This window comes from Trichosurus vulpecula, assembly GCF_011100635.1.
Source record: "Trichosurus vulpecula isolate mTriVul1 chromosome X unlocalized genomic scaffold, mTriVul1.pri SUPER_X_unloc_5, whole genome shotgun sequence".
Lineage (NCBI taxonomy): Eukaryota > Metazoa > Chordata > Mammalia > Diprotodontia > Phalangeridae > Trichosurus > Trichosurus vulpecula.
The window spans coordinates 576,792-603,176 of record NW_023494381.1 but is presented as its reverse complement, the minus strand read 5'-3'; the positions used below and the strand labels follow the sequence as shown (position 1 = coordinate 603,176).

Here is a 26,385-nt window from a genome sequence, read left to right as displayed (position 1 = left end):
CTGGAAGCAAAGCAGATGCCCATTAATTAGGGAGCAGGGTGACAATAAATCAGCACATATGAAAGCAATTGGACATTACCGTAATATAAAAATAATAAAATAATGTCCAGGCACTGGGCTAAACGCTGGGGATACAAATACAAGCAAGCAAGCCAGTCCCTGCCTCTAACAAGGGAAAGCTAAGTGTAAAAGGGAGACAGAAAGGGGAGGGATATGAGAGCATGGCATGGAGATAGCCTTGAAGTAACTAGATCGAGATAAGGTGAAAGTTCAACAGAGCCTACAGTGGCTTGTTGAATTTAATTTATTTTAGAGGAAGCTGGATTCCATTACATGCAAGAGATGAGTGTAAACAGAGAACATTATGTTAATTCTGTGGACAGAACAGGCAAAATTATGTTTTAAATTTTCTTAATAAAGCAGTATGTCAAGCTGATGTCATTTTGTATTCCAGCGTTCATAATTATTTGAAAATAGACTGTGACCCATTTTTTGAAATATCTTGAATTCTTCAGAGTTGCCATGTCCAGACAAAATAACGATAGTAACATTAGCAAGTGACTTGTCTGAAACAATGCAGTGAACAAGCGGATACAATTAAAGACAGAACTTAACTGTGATTTATTCATGACTGTAAAGTAATTTGGGGAATTTTCTTTTAAATTTCCTCCACTGGAAGAAAATTCACTCCATTCCCCAGAAGTCAGTCATCTCTACATTTCCAGGAAGCGGCAGGTACTAAAAACCAATATTGGCTGTGTAGCCCACCTGCTTCCATGTTTTTAACTAATGCTTGCTTGACAACAGAAACTTTAGGTAATTCCCCAATAGTTAATTGGACTGTTTTTCCAAGCTAGAGAACTAGATCACTGAACTTTTACAGATTGAAGACTAAATTATATTTTTTAATTAATTAATTAATTTTTGCTTTACAACTTGTTCCACAAGCTTTTGAGTTCCAAATTCTGTCCCCCTCTCTCCCTAAGCAGGCATGCAATCTGATATAGGCTCTACATATACATTCACATTAAACATATTCTCATATTAGCTATGTTGCAAAGAAAAATTATAACCAACGGAATGAACCATGAGAAGGAAGAAACAAAACAAAAGAGAGAGAGCAAATAGTATGCTTCAGTCTGCATTCAGAATCCATAATTCTTTTCCCATTTGTATGATCTCTTTGGGATACAGCCCTAGAAGTGGTATACACTAAATGGTCTGTTTTTAAAAGAGGAAATAGCTGTCTAATCAATTTAGACCAAAATTCCTGGGATCTAAATTAAATTAGGGTAACAACGATCCTGTTTATTACTTTAAACTTTAACCTCTCCATCGGAGGAGGTTCTAATCTACAGGCCAACGTTGGGGGGCGGGCGCCGGTCGGACACACAGATAACCTGCAAGACAAGTCAAGAAGGAGGAGAAAGGGCTACTTAGCGAGTGGGGAAGGTTTCATACAGGGGTAAGCCCGAGACTGAGAGCTGGTCGAGGAGGGGCCATTCTAGACACGACTTTTTGAAAGCATACAAGACACAGACAGCAGTTCCAAAGCTCTGCCCTTGTCAGGTTTTTGCCCATTTCCTCCTATGTGCCCAGCCCCAGGACAGGTGCGCCAAGGAACATTGTAAGCATGCAGGCTTACAACGGAAAAGTTGAGAAATTCACGCGGGGCGAGCGCCCAACGTCTTGCCCAGATCAGTGCCCGGAGTTAAGGGCAGATGATCCGTGCGGGCTTGAGTGGCCTGAGCTGTCACTGAGGGGGCAGAGGGGGCGGGACTGGGGGCTTTCGGGCAGGCAGCCCCTAGGGGGAGGGTGCTGTCTTCCTCGCCCCCCCCCCGCAGACCTGCCGGAGCGCATCCGCGCTCCGAGCCGGGGCAGTGATGGAGGGCTGCGCCGCCGGGCTCAGGTTGGGGAGGCCAGCGCCCCTGCCCAGTGCCGCGCCTCCTCCCAGAGCACGTGGACAGCACGAACAGCCTGAGGGGGCGGGGCCTAAGGGGCGGGGCCTGCCGGAGTCCCACACCCCCCACACCCCTCCCGGCCGCAAGAGAACTGGCTAGAGGGACTGGCCAGCTCAGAGCTCTTTGCGGTCAGGGGAGCCGCGGCGGCCGGGAGCAGTCATGTCTGCGGTGCGGAAGAAGACTAAAGCGCTGAGCATGTCCGCGCTCAACAGGCCTGAGCACAAGCCCCCGGGTAAGTGTGCAGGGGCCCGGGGCTGGCCGCCAGAGCGACCTACGGAGCAAACGGGCCAGGGCGGGCTGCCGCCGGGGATCACTCACCGGCCTCCGCTGGCGGCGCAGCTCGCTATTCCCGCGCCGCGGCGGGGTCCTCACCTGCCCGAGGCTTGCGCAGCCGCCGCTTCCTGGGGTTGGCGCTCCTCACACTCCTTTCCCGCTCCATCTATCCAGGCTCCCTCCGCCGCCTCCCCGCGCCCCTTCAGTACGCCACCCAACTTCTCTCTTGGGCTGGGGTGCAGCTTAGGAACCCCCTTCTCCCCCGCCCCCCGCCTTGCAGGCTCCCTCCTTTCCACGAATTGAACTATGCCTTGATAATTGCGGGCTATCGATAGGGCTCTGAGGTTTGCAAAGGACTTTATTAACTCCTTAGGCTGAATAGATTTTTTTTCTATATTTGTCTCTAAAAGAAATGCGAGTTCCTAACCCTTAGGAATAGTTTTAGTCTATTTCCAGCGCCTCATTGGCAGTAGGTGCTTAACAAATACTTGATTGATAGATGAGGAAACTGAAGTCCAAAAGTCAGTGCTTTCTGCTATGTCAAAACAGCCTCAATATTTAAAAAACATTTTGTACTAAGCTATTCTTGTCTTGATTCTGTTGGTATCCACCAGCACACAAAAATACCCCTGTATCCCACGAGACAATGTAAGCTCTTGGAGGGCAGGGACGTTGTGGTTTTTGTCTTCATATGCTTAATGCTCGTCGACCTGAATCAAATCGAAGATCCCGATAGCCTACGGGCTGGTTGTTTGCCTTGGTCAAGTGACTTTGTATTTCCTCATTTGGGGGGGAAGAAAAAAATAATACTGAGCTAGATGTTCTTGAAAGAACTTTCTCCTGCCTCATTCTGTTGTTTTGTACAGCATCGAATAAATTGAGATTCAGGTGCCTCAGTTGCAAAAATACGGTGTTTCCAAATAGTAAAGAAATAAAATCACCACTTTTCCTTTTGACCAGGTGAACCTAGTTTTCTTTTATGTCTCCGGCCTGGTTTAACCACATAGTTGATCTCTATCCCTACATAAGTCTCTCATTTGCAAAGTACTCATTAAGATGAGATTTTCATGAGGTTTGTTCCTTCTTAGGAAGTTATGGCCCTACAAACCCACCTCTGGGATTAGGATCTGGTATTTGGCCCTTAATGTTTGTTCCTAACAAAGTCATTACAGAAAAAAAGAATGTTTTGTGAGTCTTGATTTTCTAAGAAATGTCTTTAATAAGACATTTCCCCTGTATTTTAAGGAGATTCAGCTGTTGTGAATCATAGAATTTAGTTACTGAAACAGTTCTGCTGCATCCTATGCCTTAAAACTAATATGCAGTTTAGAAAGTTGTAAGAAATCTTCATGTTCATTCTCCTTCAATGGAGGAAGGAAGGAAGGAAAAATGGTGGGTCACTCCATTTGCTATATGTAGTACAGGGACTGGGTTTGGGGATAGGAGGTAAGAGAAAATGTGCTATTTGGGTAAGTTTTTTTTTAGGCTCCCTCAGAAGTGCCTAAAGGTTGAGCCTTTGGAAGACAGTATAGCCTCTGAAGACCAGGTGCAGTGGGTCCATGCTCAGGACTGCCGGGTTGTGAGTGCTTACTTGCGCCTGGCTTGTGCTCTGCCTCATCGGGCAATCATTGGCTTGTAGAGTGCTAATCACATTTTCACTATTTGGTGTATAACAAAACTTCACTTTGTGACTTGAGCAAAGCAATGGGAGCCAGCAATTCTTGGTCTCTTGCCATTGGCTCACTGAGCAAGCATCTTTGCCTTTGTTTCTTCGCCCCTTTAGAAAGAAAAGAAAGACTAGTAGCCACTCTAGTCTAGAGGGACCACCGAGTGGCTCCTTCCTTGACTTCTCAAAGACTTTTTGATTGGCACCCTCAAATAAAGTTCTTGTGCTTTAGATGAAACAGACCTCTCATTTTTAAGGGGCCAAGAAATTATCATTTGTAATTATATTTATATATGCTTTAATATGACATAAAGTATGTTACAATATACTCTATAAATTTGAATGTCTCTCTTTTCCTTTGCTAGTTATGTTTTTCAAGTTCAGATTCTTCTGATTGTGTGCCTATGGGTTTCTGCTTTTTTGGAGCGGAGGGGGCTGGAAGGACCTGTAAAAATGCAGATCTTGGACTCATCTCTAAATGTAGGCAGAATCTCTGAAAAGATGGCGTGTTACCCATTAATGCAGTAATGTCATTCCTTGAATTTGAACAGTGTCACTTTTCTTGGGAACCCAGAGGGCTTCCCATGTGCTCTCTCTTCCCTGAGTAAGGTGAGGACCATGGCTTGCCTTTGTTGTGATTTCTGTGTGACATTAACATGTTTAAATTGCTGTCCTTCCTAGCCACAAGTACTTTTTTCTCGAGTCTTTCTTTCAGAGCTATAACATTTATATAGCGTTTATATCCCAGTCTTTACGACAAACACACCCAAATGCACACCCCTTTGTTGGCAGGGGGGATTGGTGAGTGCCCAGCAAAGGCTTTCATCCTCCATTCCTAGTTAGGACTGGTAATCCACGGCGTTTCTAGCCTTGTATAAGCTGTAGTATGGTGAGTGCTACCAGATTAGCGCCTTTACTGAGGGGACCACTTTTTTCATAGCACCCAGTTTCTGTGGTCTATGGGATTGTAGAAAAGCCAACCTTCAGGCTGAATTTGAGTCAGACTGGCCTCCTTTCCTGTTGCAGTTCCCATTTTGGGTATTGATTTTGTGGCTTATGTTGAGGTTCTCTGTGAGGCTTTTGTTTGATCTGATGCTTTTCTGAGCTTCAAGGGAAGAAGCAACATGGAATATTAGGAAGAGCCCAGGACTTGCACTCAGAAAACCTGGGTTCAAAATCTGTCCCTGTTGCTTCTACCCTCTATGACCTTGGGCAAGACATTTTACTTCCCTAGAATTCAGTTTCCTTACCTAGAGTTTGTACTAGACTGTGTCCAACATTTCTTCTAGCTCTAAGCCCTAGGAAAGGGTAAACAGGAGAGAAGTATTTAGTTATAGCCAGCTTTGACCCTTGATTTTGGCCAAATTTATAATGCAGTGGAGGTTTTTTTCCTTAATGTACTGTGGCATATATACTCATTAAAATGAGTACCTTCATTGTCTGAGGCCCCCAGGGTCTGTTTTGGTACAATGAGGTTTGGAACATAGCGGTAATGTTAATGTTTTGGTTAGAGAGATATGTGGTTATGACTCAGGTGCTACCAACGACAGTGCCCACATCAGTCTCTCTATGCCTGGAGCTTAGGTAGAAGGAACACTGACTCGAGAAGGCCTCAGAGTCAATGGGGATTACATAAGTGTCTGAATGAGGAGCTGTCATTTCTGCGTGATACAACCTGTATGAGTTACTTAGCCTCTGGACCTCAGGTTTCTCATCTGTAGAATGAAGGGACTGGCCAAAAGGCTTCTTGATCTATGATCTGGTGACCTGGTAGGACCTTCTGGAAGATGTCCTCTCTGACACAGAGGGTTCTGTAGAGTTAAAACCAGGCAGAGCTCCACATGGAGAGTAGAGGGAGCTGGAAGTCCAATTTCTGACCTCTCTAAAGGAAGGCTTTGGGAAGAGTTTAGTACTTCCCCCTCTAGCTTCTAGTCAGAGGGGAGAGTAGCTGAGGGAGGTGGTATGCAGGCTGGAGAGATTAGGAGTTTTGAGCTTATCCTAAGAGGGCATCTTGTTCCCTGGAGTCAAAACCCAGGAGAGCAGCAGCTGGAAAGGGGAGAATAAAGAATACAAAATTATATAGAAACCTGTCTTCTGACATGGTTGAATTTGGCCTGCTTCCCATCTTGTGCTGTAGACATGCCTTAAATTTCTTGGCAGTGAAATCCTCAAACCATATAGAAAGTACATGTCATGGGAGTGATGATGAATTGTAAAACCTTTGGCTAGTATGTATTTAATAAGACAATGAAATACTGGGATTGGAATTTTTATAGTAAATGTTCTTCTCCTTTATGCCTTGTTTCTGACCTCCTTTCAGTCCTGTTCGATACGGGATATATCACACTAAGGTGCATTTTAGCCGAATGTGGGTTAATTTTTATTTGGTATTAGATGAAAAACAAGAGGAAAGCTAAGTGACCTTGTGGATGGGGTGTCTGTGCTCACCTGTTGATGTCAGTGTTGAGAAAACAGATTATCCTGGTGTGGGTTTGGGCATCTCCATTGGCCAGATCCATTGTGCGTTAGGTATTAAAGTATCTGCAGGAATATATGACCTGGTTTGGCTCTGTAGGTGGTAGTGCTTGAGGTGAAACATCCCAGAATGCATTTGTTAGGAATTGTGGTCTAAGTGGGGAGAAGATCTGAAGGGACTAGACTGTTTTATTCCTGGGGGACTAAGGAAAAACTTTTCTTCACAAGTGCCTGTTTTACCCCAACCTCTTTCTTAATCTTATGTCCATCTAGCTAGCTAGCTATCCCATAGAAAATCTTGCTTTCTCACCTTTAAGGAACAGGTTGTGAATAAATATGGTTTATCCTTTGCCTGTTCCATTGTACAGATTGGGCCTTAAAATAGACCCTGCCGTTTCCCCTCTCTATTTTCTCACTGACCTCAGATTGGTAACTGTGTGCACTCCATTCCCTAGCCCAGCCCAAAGATCCTCAGAGAAGTGTCGCCCAGGGGATACCATCCCTGTGGAGAGTGCTAACTCTAGAGTCTATTTCAGTGGAAGCCAAAAATAAAGTGGTTTAAAAGCCTGGATTTGGAGAAGATTGAAGGAAGTGAAGTGGCTTGCCTGATGGTTTAGAACCCAGGTTCTTTTTCCAGTCTTCCTGCACCTCACAGTGCCTTCACACTTCTGTCATACGTGTCAGTTTGGGGAGCTGTTCTTCTAGAGTAAGTTAAATTCTCTTAAATAAAGGCTGCTGTATGGCCTGTCCCCAAAGTGATACAGTTGCCATTTCCATTGTTTCAAAAGAGATGTAACAGATGAATGACTTGTGCTACATTGATACCCTTGACCCTACTGCTTTCTTCATCCTGTTTATGGAGGGTTTATAGGAGGACATGAGTAACAAATTACAAAAATACATAAGATAAGAAGCCATGAGTGGGTTGCAATCTACACTATTGGACATCTTGTCCTCATTGCCAATGAGGCTGTTCCCCAAGTGCTACCCTGTGACTGAATCCAAGCTTCGCAGAACAAATCCCCTTAAAAAAAGGATCTGTTTTGTAAAACTCATATTCAGTCAAAAGGCCACACCTGAGAATCTAGAAGGCCACATGTGGCCTCGAGGCCACAGGGCCCCCACCCCTGGATTAGAGTCATTGAAGCATTCTCCAGAATTAATATTGGAAACAGCTAGACGTAGTTTTTTGTTGTTGTTGTTTTGCTTTTTTGCTAGACATGGTTATTCAGGTATTCATGGTGAGTATTTATTTGGTATGGCTTTGTTAAGTGTTTTCAGACTTTAAATGTGCTTTTGATTCTTGAAAACCATCTTCCTAACATTTCAGGATGCAAGGTTAGCCTTTGGTTGGGGTGAGGATTCTTAACAGAACAAGGAGCTCACAAAAGAAAATAAAAATTCCAATTAGAAAGTTTTTGCATTAGTAAAATTGGGACCATCAATTGGAGGAAAAAATACTTGGCAACTTATGTCTTTGATAAAGGCCTGATATGCAAGGGAATGATTTGCAATGTTTGATATATGGGGAATTGATACAAATGTAGAAGACCAAGTGACATTCCTCAATGGATGCGTTCAAAAGACACTGAAAAAGCATTTCTAAAAAGAAATTACAAGCTATAACAAGCATAGGAAACATTGCTATAAATTATTAATAAGAGAAATATAAATCAAAATAGCTCTTATTTAGTAAAGTCTCATTAGTAAGTTAGTAAAGCTGACGAAAGATGAGAATAGTCAGTATTGGGTATTTTGGAAAATCAGCCACATTAATACACTGGGAAGTAATGTGGAATTATGCTTAAAAGGGACTAACATGTTTGACCCAGAGATCCCCCTAGAAGGCACCTGCCCTGAGGAGTCAAAAGACACAAAGAAAGGTCCCACATCCACCAGAAGATTCATTGGAGATAAGGGCTAGAGCTGCTTTCATGGATGTGGGAGAGTGGGCTTACCAATGCATTTTCTCTGCAGGATAGTCATAGTCATGCTTTTCTGTGGTAGCAAACAACTAGAAACAAAGTAGGTGCCCATTGATTGGAGGAAGGCTGCCCAAGTTGTGGTATGCAGATGTGTTGTGAATAGGGAGGAAATTCAGAGAGGCATGGGAAAATTTCAACTGAAGCAAAGGGGAATCAGCAGAACCTGGAAAACAACATGTGCCATAACTCCAGCAGTGGGAACAACCGACCAACCCAGACACAGTGACCTCTCGTCCATCCTAATGAGGAAGTCCCCTTCCCTCTTTTTTTGGGTGGGCCAGAGGTCAGCAGCTATGGACATGAAATAGTGAAGTGAATATGCTATCAGACAGAAGCAATAGTTTCACTGAATTTTTTTCCTTCTTCTCATTCTTTGTTATAAAGGGATAGCCCCTGAGTTAGGGAGAGGAGGATATGATATGAAAACAAAGGCATCAAAAAGAATAAGATTGTTTAATATAAATAGCTACAAAAAGTTAGTATATTTTTTGCTTGAAGTGTTCAAAATAACGTTAGCTTTGGGCATGTGAAAAGTTTATAGGTGAAGGTGTGTTTGTGTGTGTGTGTGTGTGTGGGCACCAGTAATTGTCCCTAGATCTGGCTGTCCTTTCTTTCTTCAACTCCAGAGCAAAATGCTAAACTTTTTCAGAACTGAGCCCCAGACAGACAATTCAAACACAGTATGTCCAAAGCTCAGCCTGTACTACATCTCCCAACCGTCTCTTCCTTCTGATTTCCTTCTGTCTATCAAGACAAGAGTGCCTGTTCTGCAATCTTCATAGGCTTGGTGTTGGTTCTAATTCTCATTTACCTCAGAATTAGAGTCACAAACATTTCTTAAGCACCTCCTCTGTGCCACTCATGGATAATGAGGACAGAGTCCTGGTCCACCACTACATTCCATATCTGCCCTATCTCTTAGACTCTGGCAGCTTCTCTCTGCTCCTGCTAGCCTCCTCTTTGTGCAGCCACAAGACTAACCTCGAAGCACTGACCTAGTCTTGTTCTTCATGTGTCAGAGATACTCAGTGGCTCCATATTACTTAACCAAGTCAAATCTAAGCCCCTTTGCCTGGCATCGAAGATCTTCCATTGCCTTGGCATCCTTGAACTCCTCTTCCTTTACTCTCTACTGTAACCAAACTGGATAATGCTCTGTGTGTGCACATACTACACTTTCCAGCCTCCTGTGCTAACCCACTTCCATGCCTGGAGTGCCTCCCCTTTCACCCAGTTTACCTGTTTAATTCCTCCATGTTTTTAAAAAAAATTTTTATAAGGTTTCTTTTCATTTAAAAAAAAACATTTATTTTTAGTATACAAACATTGATTTCTACAAGCTTTTGAATTCTAAATTTTCTCCCTTTCCCTCCCCTTCCCCTCTCCCCAAGATGGTGTGCAATCTGATATAAGCTCTATATATACATTCATATTAAACATATTTTTTTGCATTAGTCATGAAGATTTATAACCAATGGAAAGAACCGCGAAAGAGAAGATACAAAACAAAAGAGACAACAAATAGTATGCTTTGATCTGCATGCAGACTCAGTAATTCTTTCTCTGGATATGGATGGCAGTTTCCATCATGAGCCTTTTGGAGTTGTCTTAGATCCTTGCATTACTGAGAAGGGCTAAGTCTATCAAAGTCAGGCATCGCGCAATGTGGCTGTAACTATGTACAGTGTTCTCCTGGTTCTGCTTCCCTCACTTAGCGTCAGTTCATATAAATCTTTCCAGGTTTTTCTGAAGTCTGCTCCCTATTTCTTATAGCACAATAGTATTCCATTACATTTACATACCACAGCTTGTTCAGCCCTTCCCCAATTTATGGATATCCTCTTGATTTGCAATTCTTGGCCACCATGAAGAGCTGCTATAAATATTTTTGTATATGTGGGTCATTTTCCCATTTGTATAATCTCTTTGGGATACAGCCCTAGAAGTCCTCCATGTTTATTAAAGGCTAACTCACATGCTACTGCTGTATGGCTTTCCTTATTTCTTCCCACTACCAACCTTCTCTTTCCAACCTCCATAGAGTGTTCTCTATAGTGGACTTAAATGCTGGACTTAAAGTTAAGATGATCTGAGTTCAAATCCTACTTCAGACACTTAACAGCTTTGTGGCTCAGAACAAGTCTCTGAGACTCAGTTTCCTCATATGTTAAACAAGGATGATAATAGCACCTACTCATGAGGCTGCTGTAAGGATAAACCAAGACTCAATGTTATAAAAAATGTTAGTTATTATTATTGTTAGTACTCTTATCCTATCTCATATAATTAGGACAGCTAGGTGGCACAGTGGATAGAACACTGGGCCTGAAGTTAGGAAGACTCATCTTCCTGAGTTCATATCTGGCCTTAGACATTTACTAGCTGTGTGACTCTAGGCAAGTCACTACATCTGTCTTCCTCATTTGCTCATCTGTAAAATGAGCTGGAGAAAGAAATGGCAAACTACTCCAGAATCTCTGTCAAGAACACCCCAAATGGGGTGAGGAGTCAAGATCAGATTGAAATGACCGAACAACATGATTGTTGTGTATTATAGTTATCTTCAGTTGTGTCTTATCCTACTAAGCTCCACAAGGGCAGGGACTATTATCTAAACTATTTATTTAGAACATTGCTCTGCATGTTGTAGGTGCTTAAATATTTGGATGATTATTCCTAGCATAGAATTATAATCTCAGAACTACAAGTCAGAGATAACAGAGATCACTTAGTCCATCAAGTTCTGCGGCCTTGAGGCCACATGTGGCCTTTTAGGTCCTTGGGTGCGGCTTTTTGACTGAGTCTGAGTATTAGAGAACAAATCCTTTTCTTAATTGGATTTGTTCTGTGAAGTTTGGATTCATTCAAAGGGCTGCACTTGAGGACCTAGAAGGCCACAGGTTCCCCAACCCTGACTAGTCTAATAGTCATTTTTATAGATAAATAAATTAAGATGCAGGGAAGTGACTTAGCCAGGGTCTCCCAGCCTTTGTCAGGTCTCATGACTGTTCAGGATTCTTCCCATGATACTAGGTCTTCATTTTCCTTGCAGAAGACCAAGCTAAAAACTCATCTGTCCTTGCCGCTGGTCCTGAAAGGTGACTTTGCAGTTGTCATTGGTTGTCTTCCCTGAATCTTAGTTGCTGTGTTCTTTTCACTGCCAGGTTTCAGCGCAGCACAGAAGCCTTTTGGGGCCACGTATATATTTAGCAGCATTGTAAACACCCTTCAAACACAAGTGGAAGTTAAGAAACGAAGGCACCACTTAAAATGGTATGGTGACTGTTTTGTTGGTTCAAATGCTGTGGATGTTGTCTTCTCTCATCTAATTCAGAATAAGTATTTTGGAGATGTAGATATTCCTCGTGCCAAAGCTGTGAGAATATGTCAAGCATTAATGGACTTTGAAGTGTTTCAAGCAGTCCCAACCAAAGTCTTTGGAAGAGACAAAGAATCAGTGTTTGAAGACAGTAGCTGTAGCCTTTACAAGTTCACAGCTGTGCCTGACCAAGAGGATGTTCAGTCAGGAAAAGAGAATAGAGTGTGTTTACCTTCCAGGTTTGTGGCGAGTTCCTCAGTCATTTGGGAGTGGGGGGGTGGGGAGGGGGAGTTAGACTTTATCTCTCTTTAAAAAAAAGGGGGGTAGTTGTCTTTTTGCTCCTTTTCATTAAAATCTTGGGCCTGTGAGTGGTCTCTTAATACAATGAACTCATTGAATTTTGTATTTCATAAACATAACATTTAAGGGGAAAAGTTTATGAAAAGCATTTAAAAAGTGAAATTATTTTTCATAAAATGTGTTTGGCTTTGGAAGGAATTTAAATTTTACTGGGTAAGTAAAGCCTAAATTTGAATCTTCAGTAGGATGAGTGAAGTAGGGAGTCTTAAGTATTTTCGACTACTATACTATATGACAGTAACAAATGTATTAGAAACTTTTTCGTAAGATCACATCGTTTATCTTCGCAGCTTCCAAAGCCACCAGCTTGAGAACTAAAATGCCAAAGAAAGAACTTGGGAGGTGGGTTAGGGGAGAAGCACACTTTCTCTGGGATACTTAGAAAATGCTCAGCCCTGGCTCAATCAAGGCAGCTCAGAAATTGGGCTAATGAGGTGATTGCTTTAATCTTGGGGCCACTGCCCTTTCCTCCATTCTTGTACTAGAAGCTGACAGTTCAGTTCTCAAATGAATAAAAACCCAAAAGATCAGTGAGCAGAGCAGGATGCAGTCAGTGCAGCTTGTACAATTGATGAAGATGGTTGGATTCAGTTTGTAAGTACTGATTTCTGAAATTGGATCTCTTGCTTTAAGATGTGAGAAGACACCATTATTTAATTTATCTGCTTTGAAATCAACAAATTTGGAGCATCTGTGGAAAAATCGGAGTTTAAAGCATGCTAACTCGCCCCGTGTAAATATCTCCACAAACTTGTCTCCTCAAGGTAAGCTAAGGTGATACATGCTGAGAAATTAAAAATGTCTTTAAATAGGATTAGAGTTGTTTTTTCCTTGTTAATGTCATCTACTTGATATTTTCCTAGTCTTTTATGAGAAATAACTCAGAGAGAACATTGTGTTGAATTTGTTTGTATTTTTCAGTTCTAATAGAAGTCTATTATCTCTTTAAAGCATAAATCAGTGAAGCCATTTTTGAAGAATACAGGCTGCTGTTATATTGGCTGGCAGAGAGTCAAAACTGAAGTCTATTTTGCATGCATCTGTGTTAATTATAACTTAATGAGACCACTTAATTATAACTTAAGTGCTTTCTGAAATGCAAATATTTTCTTTTCAAATTGTAATAGGTGTAAGATCAACTAAAAATGCATATCACAATCCTATCCCAGTATTTAGATTTTTATTCTCTGGCTTACTAGTTTACTCCTCTGTCAGTGGAATGCAGCATAATGACTTTTCCTCCCTCTAGCGGAGTTGTAGAAACCCTGAGTGGAATAATCTGCAACCATTATTTCAGAGCTATTTTTTCGTTTCAATGAATCATTCTTTCTTCCAAAGTCCTTATTAGCATAAGTTATGTGCCTTGATCTCTTATTTGACAGATTGGACAACTGGAATTCTTTACATTCTTTGTACAGTGGAAAGTAAAGTCTATTCTCCTATATGTTAAACAAATCATTAATTGTTCCCCTTCTTAGAAGAGAGCATTTTGTGAAGTTTATATATCTTGTATTGGCCACTAAGTTATTGACATATGTCTGTCAAGGAATTATTGGGGTGACCATCTGAATTAGTAATCATTGGTTGTTGCTGTTTTCCCTGTGTAGTTATTAATGAAGTATGGCGAAATGAAATCATTGGGCGCCTGCTACATCTTATAGACGTCCCCTTCCTTGAGTCCTTGCTTCAGCATCAAGAGATGGTACCTGAGGTTCCTCATCCTGAGGCACAACCAGACGAGATCAACACCAGTAGCCATTTGGACCGATGCATTCTCAAGGACTATAGTGACTCTCAGTATGTAGAAATGTTGATAATTTTAAGAGTATTTGTAAGTCATATGTAGAACTCCAAATAGTTACAGCAGCTTACCCGCTCCTTAGCATAATGACAGGTCATTGGGCATATATCTGTAATTTGATTTCCTCTCATTGTCACCAACTTGCTTTGTGACTTTAGGTAACTAAATTTTATTATTAAAAATTCAGCCTGTTCTTAGGCTCTGAGCAGCCTCCAACAACAGTGATGCTCTGAAGGCAATGAACTAACTATATTGGCTGAATTTTTAAAAAAAATTATTTCTACAATCACAGTTCAGTTTTACCAAGATTCTTAAAGTGAGACTTGACCTAAGAGAATTTCATAAATTCCTACCAAGTTTGACATTTTATTGCAGGATTCAGTTGAAAGTAAGCATTCAACAAACTTATTAACGTGCTTGATACCTTCAAGGCACATTGCTAGGTGAATCAGGCATGAAAGTAGCCCTAGCCCTCAAACAGCCTACTGTATTTTACTGGAACATCAGTCAATTCTTAACTTTTTTATCCCAGTTAGGAAGGAGGAAACTGATGGTTTGTAATCAACCCTTTGAATGCCATATATCAATGAATTTATTAACAATTGAATAGCAAAAGATAGTTGACCTTGGTCAATTAGGTTAACTCTAACTTTATACACCCTTTTAATTAACAGCATAGGGATTGTTAATAATAAAAATGAATAACTGAAGTCTTAATTAGAGTAACTTTCTGTATTTGTCTTATTTGGATATAGGATGTTAGTATATAATTTTGGAATGATCTAGGCCAGTGGTGTCAAATTCAAAGAAAGCCACAGATTGACATTATCTGTAGCGTATTTTATTCTTATTTATTTCATGTGGTTCAATCCCAGTTAAAAAGTTGCACCTTTTCCTTCAATTTGACAGATACCTCCAAAGATTAATCCTTTCATTGCATAGATGTTACGATCGAGGCCCTAAAGTTAAGTGACTTTTCTAGGAGTTAACAAATTTACACTGAAATCAAGAAACATTTGTTGAGTGCTTACTATATTCATGGCCCTATTCTAGGGTCTGGGGATATAGAGACAAAAATAAAAATTGGTCAGTGCCTTTTAGGACCTTGAATTCTAGAAAGGTTACAAACCAAATTAATGTCAGAACCCAGATTTCTTCACTCATGGTCCTTTTTCTCCTACTGAATTTAACAACTAAAAAATTCGAATGTACAGGAGTCATATTTTACTTTTCCTGCTGGTGCTTTTAAAAAATTACTTTCTATTTCTGTCTGAAGTTAACATTTTGAATAATAATTTGACAATTAGCTTTAAAGAAAACTTTACCTCTCCTCCTAGCAAAAATAAGAGACCATAAATTATTGTACCATAAGCTCTAGAAAGAAGCAGGCTGGCACCATGGAAAGAATACTGGACTTGGACTCAGTGTCAGGAAAATCTAGTCATAGCTCTAGACTTTGGACTTCAGTTTCCTCATCTGTAAAATGAGAAAGTTGGCTTGTGACTTGTAAGGTCCTTTCCAGCTGCAGAATGTTGGGGATTTTCTTTGTGTTGCCATCTCTTAGCATAGGTGGGAGTATCTTGATCTAGTCTAAAGGCCTTGTCTGTTCCAGGAGGCACACAAGTTTTCCAGCAGAAGTGTACAGTGGAAGCTTGTAGAATATAGGAGCTTTTTCCCTATCTCGGTGGGTCCATGATGTCACCAACAGAGCCACCCTCAGCCTGGCCATTTTAGTCTGTCCATGCCATTTGTGCCCCACGTGCTATAGACACTTGAGGAGCATGGGGCTGTCATTGGTCACATTACTGGCCATTATTGCAATGTGGCCTCATCTGTATTTCCACAGTCCTCCAGCCCTCTGTGGACAAGAAACACTGTAAACAGTAACCTGTTGCTGCACGTATTTTGCCACCCGTTTATGTTGACCATCCATCTCTCCATTGCTCCTTGGGTCACCTGCAGTTTCAGTTCTTTTGAGGCTGTGACACAGCATCACTAGAAAAATATTGATATTTTTTAAAAACAGGTCTGGGCTTTCGGGAGTAAGTTGGCATTGCTAAATCATTACACAATTTCCCAAATTCATTCTAGCCTACTCTTTTGCTCCTTTTGATTTTGGTTACAATTCATTATCCAACTGTGGTGTCTGTCTGAGATGGATGTTCTGGTAGACCAGTTCAGCCAGCTTTCCATAGAACTGCATCTCACAGGCTTGACCTTAAGGGTTCTTCATCCACTTATTTTTTTCTTTGTGGATTGTTTCGAGCAGTGGTTGTTAAAAACCTAATTTCAGAGGCTTTGTAGGGTTCCAGGGACTGATGAAATCAGCATGATGTCATTCACTGGACCCTTAGGAGAACACTTTCTCTTGCAGAGAATCCTTCTTCCATTTGTATTCAGACATTTTCCATGACATGGGCCCATGTCTTTGTTAAGCATCTGAGTCTTGTTTTGCTTTGTATTGGCATTGCTTTGCTTGGAATTAATATTCAGGGGATCATTCAGCATAGTAGTTACTTAACAATGCTTGTGTTACTTTTTAATAGCCAAAAAACACAGTGGGATCTCAAGTCTTTTGTCCTTTTCAATCAGTTGTATGCCCAGTAGGATCTCAGGTTTAGAGCTGGAAAGGACCATTGAGATAATCTTGGTACTCTCACCTAATCCCCTCTCGTGGTAGACTGGGAAGTGGAGTGACTTGTCCCTGTGGTCTTCTGTAGAGTGTTGAGAGGACCTCCCTGTTCCTCTCTTCTTCATCAGGATATGCCTGAGTTCCTGATGTCCGGAGTATTCTTTAAGTTCTTAGAGAGTTGTTAATGTAGGCATGTGGTCATTAGCTATTGGCATCTTCTTGATTTCCTGTTTGGATGGATACTGGCCATGATTTTCTCCTAGCAGCCTCCCGGTGCCCCCAGAGCATGCCTCTAGTCAGGGGGATCCTATGCACTTTCTTTCTCTTTCTTGATATTTCTGCTTCCTCAGGTTTCTCATAAAGTACCATCCTGATCCTCCAGCTATGGTAGGCCCATTGTCATGAATGAAAAGATGTTTGTTATATTATAAAGATGTTGTCAGAGCTTCCTTATTTTTATCAGTGTTTTGCCCTCTCGTTACATTTTTAAATGCTTATGGTCTCATCTAGTTGAACTAGATCTGTGGCCAACTTCCCTGCAAACCCGCTTCATTCCGCCATGCCTTCCTTTTCTCATCTCCCACCATTCCCTTCTGTAAATTCTTCTAGAGGGTTTAGTTGCTGACCTCGTGCTGCACACTGCTGCCCCATTTGCTTAGCTCAAGCATTCCTTGGGCTTGGTCCTCATCCTCATGGTAAACTTTATTTGAACTTGCATAGAGGGATTCAGTGATAGTCTTTCTCAGAATTTTTTAATAAAAATTTGTTTCCCCATTTGAGGGTAAAGGAGCATGATTGGCTTGTTTAAGCCAGAGTACAACTGTTTACACTGCATGCTATGCTTTTTCATCTTACCCTTTTAATTTGGCAGGTTTTAATCTTTGCTCTAGCCAGGTGAAGAAGTTTGACTGTCCATCAGCAATGAGGTCAGAAATGACTCCCACACTACTAACCAATTGTTTTCTGTCAAGGCATAGGCAATTTCCATTCTCCCTGAGGTTCAGAGCCTTCTGACTCTCTGCAAATAAAATATTCATAACATAAAACCAGCATTTTTGGTCATCTCCCCTTGTATTTACCTTTTGCCTTGATGTCGCCATCTAAAAATATATCAATTTAATTTTGGAGGTCTTATAGAGTTCTTCATAGGTTCATTCTTCATACTTCATTCACTTTTCTCCTTTTTATGACAGATGAAGTTAGTATTTAAGCTACATTTATCTTTATGGTAGATATTTTTTGATTGTTTTCATAAGTACTTCAAAGCAAAATGGCCAAGTGTCCTATAAAATACCTGTTGCTATTTGAAAGGTGATTAAGCTATCTAATTCTGCGCCTTTCCAAGGACCTGTGAACTTCCTTCCACTGAGCTCTGTCTTCTTTATTTTCTGACTTCAGTCATAGTAAGACTATCAGTATTAATAGGATCCCGCTCTTTCTGTAGGATGTTGACTTAGAGACCTCACACTTGGAGGACCAACAGTGAAAATGTTTCTCGAGAAGGTCAGAATGGTGCAGTACTTGGCATCCATTGAGGGCTTTTTAGCCTCTCTCCTGCCGTCCTTGCAGAAGTGGAAAAGGGTGGCAGCCTAGGACCAAGGTGCCTTTGCACTTTTCTTTGGCTGTCCTGCAATGCGCCAACCAAGGATTTAGTACTCAGTGGCTTGGCTGTTGGTGAACCTCTCTGAACTTGTCCAAGCTGGTTCCCAGACAGCAGCCAGTCTGCATCAGGAGCAGATGACCCTCCTTCCAACAAGAGCCTGAGCTCCGCTGGCATAGCAGCCCGCTGTGAGGTGGTCCCAGGAGTAGAAAACTCTCGTGTGCTTAGTCTTGTAGTTTTTAACAATATCTGCTTTTCTAGGGATGATGAATGGCTCTCCGCAGCGACTGACTGCTTAGACTACCTTCCAGACCAGATGGTGGTGGAGCTAAGGAGAAATTCTCCTGAGCTGCAAGAGAAAGGAGATGTGTGGAAAGCACGCTTATTTTATGCCATTAGTAAATACTACAAAAATAGGGAACCTCTGTTAAACCACTTATTTGAAATCTACATGGAGATTACAGAACTCCTAGGTAAGCAAAAACTTGATAGTCCTTGTATTTTTGTCTTTTACAGGAGAAAAAAAATCAATTTCTGGATGAATGGTTTTTACTTAAAATCTAAAGCTGACATTGTAGACAGACTTAAATCCACTTAGAAAACTGCCCATTAAAATTCCTACATTTTAATAACAACTCATAAATTTTTGTGACTGAATTAGGGGAGATTCAAAATAATCTAGATATTGAACAGCCGCTAATGAAGTAGAAAGCACATTTGATATGGCAAAGCTAGCTTATTCTACAGTTGTAACTTCCAATCATAGTTAGTAGTGGCTGGGTACCATTCATTCTGTGTTTTTGAACATACAACATAAGCTGGTATTGCCTTCTTATGGATAATGGATTTATACAATGTATTTAAGTAAGGAAAGAAGGTCGGACAGAAATCCGGAGACCCAAGTTAGAATTTTAGCTGTTACTGTGTGGCATGGGATAACTCATTTGGTGTTTGTAAACCTGAGATTCCTCATCTGTAAAAGGGAAATAATATTTCGACAGGGTTGTTATGGTACTTTCATAAAAAAACCTTTTATAGTACTTTGGTAAAACTGTAAAAATAGTGAGGAGTTATTTACACAATAAGTGATGTCTGAAACTATTTTATTCTAAAGGTAGTAAGCCCCCCCCCCAAAAAAAAACCCAACCCAAGCATTTCAATAAAAATGATAAGCTCCAAATTATTCATACCTCATTTTTAAAGGTATATATTTAATAACCAAAAAATACTGTGTGCTTTTATGTTTTGCAGCTGATCTTTTTATTTTAGAATGTTGTTGCCAGTGTCTTTTGATAATTGGTATAGGGTATTTAAAAGTTGTTGGTCACATTCGCCTAAGCTTGAGTGACATAACACTCACCATCTGGCTTTCCATCCTTGAGTGCCACTGGATGGAGTAATCTCAACTAAACTTTCTCTTCAGTTACTCCTGCCAAATTAATTCTATGTCATTTCCCACCTTCTCTCCTCAAGCCTCCCCCCACCACCCTTCCCTCCACCCTGAGCTGGGGAAAATAAACAGCCATTCACCTGGAGTCCCCTCCTTTCCCCTTTGCTGTCTTAGCCCTAATTTCCCTTTCCTTTAGTCCAGTCTTTAGTCCAGGCTTCTTCACACCAAAGCCAGCAACCCCTGGATCCCATCGCCTCCTGCCTCCTCCAGCCCCCAACCTTCAGTCTCTCCCTTTTTACTAGTTCCTTCCGTAAAACATACACAACCTCCTTCACCCTTAAAAGACCTTCATATGATTCTGCCATTTCCCTCAAGTTGGCATTCTACAGCTGTCCTCCCTTTCACAGTAGAACTCAGGGGAAAAATGGCCCGATTTTGTCCTCTTCCTGTTCTGCCCTTCTGTCTGTACCACTCTCCCCAGTGGGCTCCTCGCCCCCTTGACCTCTCTGTCAATCACTACCTTTAGGCTTTTGTGGTTCTTCTCCGAAGCTTCACTCTGACATCACCCACTCCCTCCTGAACTTAAAAACATATATTTTTTATGTAAACATGAACCCTGCAGCAGAACACTAAAAGAAAGTTCAATATGAAACCTTCATCTTAATTTCATACAGCTTCTTCAAAGTATACAAGGAATTCTACATGTTCCCTTCAAACTTGTCTTGCTTGTTCGTGCTCTCTTCTAGACTCTTCTGTGCATTTTTAAAAATGGTACAGTGGCCTTCATTTTGTGCCATCATTGCTACTAACCCTGGGTCCCTTGGCCAATCCCCTCACTTAAAAATGTAGGAGAGAAAGGGGAAAACAAAACAAAACCCTGTGACAAATAAGCCAAGTGAATCCATACTGTAGCAGCCATGGCCAGAAGTGTGTCCCTGGACCTCTCTGCTCCTGGACATTTCTGCCTGGACATCCTGGAGGCATCTCAAACCCTACATGCCCCTGCAGAAGAGAACTCATTCTCATCCCCCCATCCCCCTTTCCCTGCCAAGTTCTTTATTTCGATGGTGCCGTCCTCCAGTTGCCCTGGGACTCATCCTCTCCTCCGTCTCTTGTCTGTCAGTTGTCACATCTGGCTGCTTCTACCTCAAGACCATCCTCACCCAGCGCTCTTCCTTCCTCCAGGACACCTTAGACACAGCTCCCGAAGGGATTTTTGTCAGCATAAGCCCGGCTATCTCATTCCCTACTCTGGCCTATCTTTGGAGCCTTATTATATATTAGTCCCCTTCCTACTTGCCATGGCCCAGCCAAACTGGCCCCTGGCTAACCTTCCCTGTACAACTCTCTGTCTCCCATCTCTGTACCTTAGCACCAGATCACCTCCCTATTTGGATGGCACGTATGATGGCACACTTCCTTCTCCCTCCTAGAAACCCCTAGCTTCCTTCCAAATTCAGTTCAAGCACCACCTTCAAAAAGCTTCTCCTAATTCCACCCTTGGCACGCTAAGGTTGCTAGTGCTTTTCTCTAAAAAAATATTTTAGGGTTATTTCATATATGTTTTGATATGTAAATGTTATATCTCTTGAGAGAATATAGGGTCTGTATAAGAGCAGGGAGTTATTTTCACTTTTGTCTTTGTATTTTCAGTGCCTAGCAGTACCTGGCACATAGTAGGTGCTTAATAAATGCTTGTTAATTGATTAAATGATTACAGTTTCAGTGACTTAAAGGTTTTCTTTTTTCTCTTAAAGGAGAAATATCTAGCATGATGAAATTCCCAATCACAAAAAAAATGCTTTTAAAAACCTGATATAAGCTTAATAAGTGTAACTTTAGTAGTGGTAAGATTTTCCCTGGGACAAATCATCATTCTTCAAGCTCTACCTTAACTATACATATGCATGCTTTCCTTTTGCATCACTTGCTTTCCGAATATAGATGTGGTTTTCTGCAACAATTATTTTCCAAAAGAATTCATAACAAAATAATTCTTTTTATGCTGGGTATAGCTCAGGGTGGACTAATCGTTGTATTATTGAAGCCAAAATTATGAGATCAGCCCCTACTTGATTGCATGAACACAGATGCTACCACTAACTATGAATTGTAAATTGCAACCATGGGGTCATTGGAAGGAGGGACTATTATAAATCTATCATTTCTTGGAAAAATAAAATAGGCCCTTTACTGATAGTAAAATTAATAGCCTCCTCTTCATATATTAAGTATCCTCTGGTAGACTGGGAAAAGTATGTCGATTTGGATTTTAAGTTTAGAGTACGGTAAAGTACTTTTAAATTTCATTTGGATTAACTGGGAAAAACTGATTAATCAAGCTCTCTAAAGGGGGGTTAGTACCATTGCCAGAGGCACGGAATCAAACTACTTTAAGTCTATTTTTTCATGGGGGTTTATTAAGGAGCCACAATTCTGTTGTCCTCAGCCCCGTGGATACTCTCTTAAGGTGACTCACTGGACTTAGCCTTTTATCCCAGAGTTCCTTGATGTGATTGGGAAGAAGCTGTAGAGACAAGATGGATGTGAAACCTGTGGGTTCACAGGTCACCGTAGCTTGGTGCCCACAGAAGGCTCACTGGGAACTCGGGCTCAGAGCAGGCTACATCTGCCAACCATCCTGCACACCAAAAGAGCCCAGGTCCTCAGCATGACCAGCCAAGAGCACATAGAGGACTTCCCCAGCCCATCCGCCTTGGAGGAGGAGGAGGCTGAGAACACTAGGGCTTGGGCATTGGGAGATTCTGTGAATATTTGCTGAGTCAAGACAGACAAGGTTGTGAGATCGAAAGTGCCTTGGTCCTTTCTGCCATTCCATCTCCGTGATCTTTTTTACTTCTCTCCCTCTGTCAGAATTTAGGTAAGCCATATCACAGCGTCAGGTATAACATGTAATAAAAACTTAGTTTCACTTCACTCCTTCAGAGATTTAGAACTGATTTTCTTTGATAGAGTAGCAACCTGAGGGGACCGAGCCTCTTGAGTGTCAGTCCCAGTGAGACTGGGAAGTCTGTTAGTGTTGTGACATGGGATAAATCATTTGGCCTGTCCAAGCCAGTTTGGCGTGTATGGTGGAAAGAGCCCTGGTTCTGGCGTCTAATGATGATAATAACAATAAACAATAACAGCCCCCATTTACATAGCGCTTACTCTGTGCCAGGTGCCGTGCTCAGCTCCTCACAACAACTCTGGGTGGCAGGTGCTTTTATCATCCCATTGTACAGATGGGACCTAGGTTCCAAGCCTGACCCTCATGTTTACTTCTCACATCACCTTGAACAAGCCCCTTAACTTCTCAGAACCTCAGTTTCCTCATCTGTACAGTGAGGGTATTGGGCGAGATGGCCTCAGAAGTCCCTTGTGCAGATTCTTTGTTTCATTCTGCTCCTGGATAGTGGTGTGAGTGGGGATGCCAATGATAACGACTCCTGTAGAGAGCAATTGTGAACAATGACCTTTGTACTCCAAAAAGGAACTTCTTGTTGTTGAAGGCATTGCTTTTTATGGGTAAAGGTAGTAGTTTCATTTAGGAGATGACTTGGCTTTCTTCTCATCTTCCTGTAGTTTGTAAAACTAATTTTCTGCCTTGGTTAAAGTGAATGGGAAGACAGACAAAGCATTAGAAGCCACGAAGCTCTGCCTGAAGCTGTTGGATTCCAGCAGGAGAGAGGAGTTTAGGAGACTGTTGTACTTCATGGCTGTGGCAGCTCGTCCTTCTGAATTTAAGTTACAGAAAGAGGTAAGTCAGGGCCTGTAGGTATGTCTGGGCCTCCACCTTCTTCACCAAGTGAGAGGAAGGCAGCTACTTCAATGATCATGAATGCAGAACCAGGAGGCACTAATCCTCTTCTCTCTGTGTGCTTGGGTTTTTTGTAGAGTGAGAATCGGATGGTTGTGAAAAGGATGTTTTCTAAAGCGATTGTAAACAACAAAAAATTATCTAAAGACAAAATAGACCTTTTGGTGCTGTTTTTAGTGGATCATCAAAAAGATGTTTTTAAGGTAAGTTCTGAAAGTGGCTGGGCTGAGCTGAACCCTGCAAGAGAGAGTTGAGATGAAAGGCTTGAATGGTATCCATTCTGTCTCTTAAGGTCCCAGGACTGCTACACAGAATCGTCAGTGACAAACTCATGGCCATACAGAGCAGAAGAGATCCAGATAGAGACATAGGTAATTTGGAGGTGACTTTCTTCGTGGGGCATTAGAAGCTGAGACACTGCACCAAATGAAAGTGACTTACTGTGGGGAGGTTTGCATTTACTGAATTGTAAGTTTCAGATATTTACTCAATCAACATTTATTAAGTACCTTTCATGTGCCAGGCACTGTGCTAAACACTGTAGGTATAAAGAGAGTCCCACCCTTCAAGGACCTCACAATCAAATCGGGGAGACGGTAGGCAAAACAAATATGTACAAACAAGCTACATGCAAGAATAGATAGGAAATAATTAACAGAGGGAAGGACCTGGAATTAGGAGGGGTTGGGGAAGGTTTTCTGATGAAGAAGACATTTTAGTTGGGCCTTAAAGGAAGCTGGGGAGGTAGGTCAGTAGTCAGAGCAGAGAAGGGAGAGCCTTCCAGGAAAGGGAGGACAGCCAGAGAATAACCAGCAACAAGAGAGAGCTTTGTTTGTGGAACAGCCAGGAGGCCAATGGCACTGGATTGAAGAGTATGTGTTGGGGAGCAAGGTGTAAAAGACTGGAAAGGTGGTAGGAGGGGGCTAGGTATGAAGGGCTTTGAATGACAACTAGAGCATTTTGTGTTTGATCCTGGAGGTAATAGGGAGCCACTGGAGTTTATTAAGTAAGGGGAGGACCTGGTCAGACTTGCTTTAGCAAAATCACTTAGGGATGGATTGGAGTGGGGAGAGATGAGGAAGGGAGACAGACCCACCAGCAGCGATTTCAGTAGTCCAGGTATGAGGTGATGAGTGTCTGCACCAGGGTGGGGGCAGTGTCAGAGGAGAGAAGGGGGCATCTTCAAGAGAGGTGAAATCAACAGGCCTTGGCAACAGCTTAGATATTTTGAGGGAGTGTGGGGTGAGATAGTGAGGAGTCCAGGATGACACCTGGTTTGTGAGCCTGAGGGACCTGGAGGATGGGTTTTCCCTCTACAGGAATAGGAGAGGTGGGGATTGGGGGGTGGGCGCTTAAGGGAAAAGGTAATGAGTTCTGCTTCGGTCATATTGAGTTTAAGATATCTACTGAAAATCCATTTTTGAAATGTCTGAAAGGTGATTGGAGATGTGAGATTGGAGGTCAGCAGAGAAATTGGGGCAGGATAGATAGAGTTGAGAGTCAGCTGTATAGATAGTAATGAAATACACAAGAGCTGATGAGATCACCGTGGTAAGTGTAGTGCAGAGAGAGAAGAGAAGAGGGCCCAGGACAGAAGGGTTCTGTGGGAGTGGTCTAGATGAGGATCCAGCCAAGGAGAGGGAAGAGAACCAAGAGGAGGGTCCCAAAACCCTAGAGAGAAAGAGTTATCAAGAAGGAGAGGGTGATTCAGGGAGAGTTCAAGGAGAATGAGGATTGAGAAAAGCCCATTGGATTTGGCTCTTAGAGATCATTGGTGACTTGGCAGTTGGGGTGGGATAATAAGATCAGAAGCCAGATTGTTAAGGGGTTAAAAAATTCAAGAGGACAGAAAGTGGGGCACCTATTGTAGGTGGCCTTTTTGAGGAGTTTAGCCACAAAAGGCCTAAGAGATGAGAGTGGGGAGGGAAGGATCGAGTGAAGGTGTTTTTTAGGATGAGGGAGACATGGGCATGTTTGTAGGGAATCAGCCAGTAGACAGGGAGAGACTGAAAATAAGTGAGAGTTGGGAGGATGGGAGCAGTCTGTTGGAGGAGATGGGGTGGGATGGGATGGCTTGAGCAGGTAGATGGAGCCTTGGCGAGGAGTAAGGCCACCTCACCGTGTGGGACAAGGGTAAAGGAGGAGATGGCAGCAGAAGGCACTCGACTGATCACAGATGAGGAAAAGGGGAGAAGGGGGAGCCTGTGGGGACTGATTTCAGTTTTGTCTGTCAAACATGAGGGGAGGTTCTCAGCTGGGGAGAGGGGGAGCTGGAGCCATGGGTGGTTTGAATAGGGATGAAAAGGTTTAGAAGAGCCGCTGTGGAGAGCTTGTCGAGTTGGGAGGGCACAGCCCCAGCCCCACCCCCAGGAGAAATGGCTCAACCAGAGCTAGTAAATCAAGGCACAAGTTTAGGATTTGATGGCTGAAGGCTTAACTTGTTTCTAATGAGACAAGAGAAGTTTACACATGGTTTTATGAAATATTGCCTGAATGGCATATATCTATAGGTAAAAAAATCTGAACTTCCCTGACAATTTCTCCCTTTTGTTTAAGGTTATGTTTTCTACCGGACACATGGCCAAAGTGAGTATTACAGCAGTGCCCAGAAAACCACTAAGTAAGAGCTTTTATCTTTGCTAAAAACGATTGATGAGGACTCCGAATTATCTGCCAAAGAAAAGAAGAAATTACTGGGTCAGTTTTATGAGGGTCACCTAGACATCTTTGTTGAATATTTGGGAGATAGAGTCTCAAACATTTTTATATAATTTGTGTATGTGAGAGTGATCATGTATATCTGAAAATAAAATGTATGATCTATATTGTGAGTTTTGAAATGTTGCTTTTTAAAATATGAAACTGTGATAAATACAATATTTGCTTCTATATACACACCTTTCGTGTGTCTGAAACTCAACATGAAGTCTGGAAGTGATAAGCAGGATGTTTTTCGCCATGACTTTTTAAGGTGAATTGATTTAGAACTACAGCTCCCCAAACAGAAGGTAAAATAGCCAAGACATCCCCTAGCTGATGAGTGGTAAGGAAGCTCCTGGGAATGTCCTCCTAAGAGCTCAGGCCAAGACCCATGTTGACAAGG

General features: G+C 42.0%; 1 protein-coding gene across 1 annotated transcript; it reads left to right on the top strand.

Annotated features, from left to right (window-relative positions):
- Positions 1-2,120: 2,120 nt before the first annotated feature.
- LOC118833232 (DEP domain-containing protein 7-like) lies at positions 2,121-26,053 on the top strand. The gene is given in 9 exon segments (XM_036740595.1): positions 2,121-2,193; positions 11,525-11,918; positions 12,673-12,803; positions 13,647-13,836; positions 18,334-18,545; positions 23,080-23,222; positions 23,360-23,485; positions 23,575-23,653; positions 25,839-26,053. Coding segments are annotated over 9 exon segments (1,563 nt in total).
- Positions 26,054-26,385: the final 332 nt, after the last annotated feature.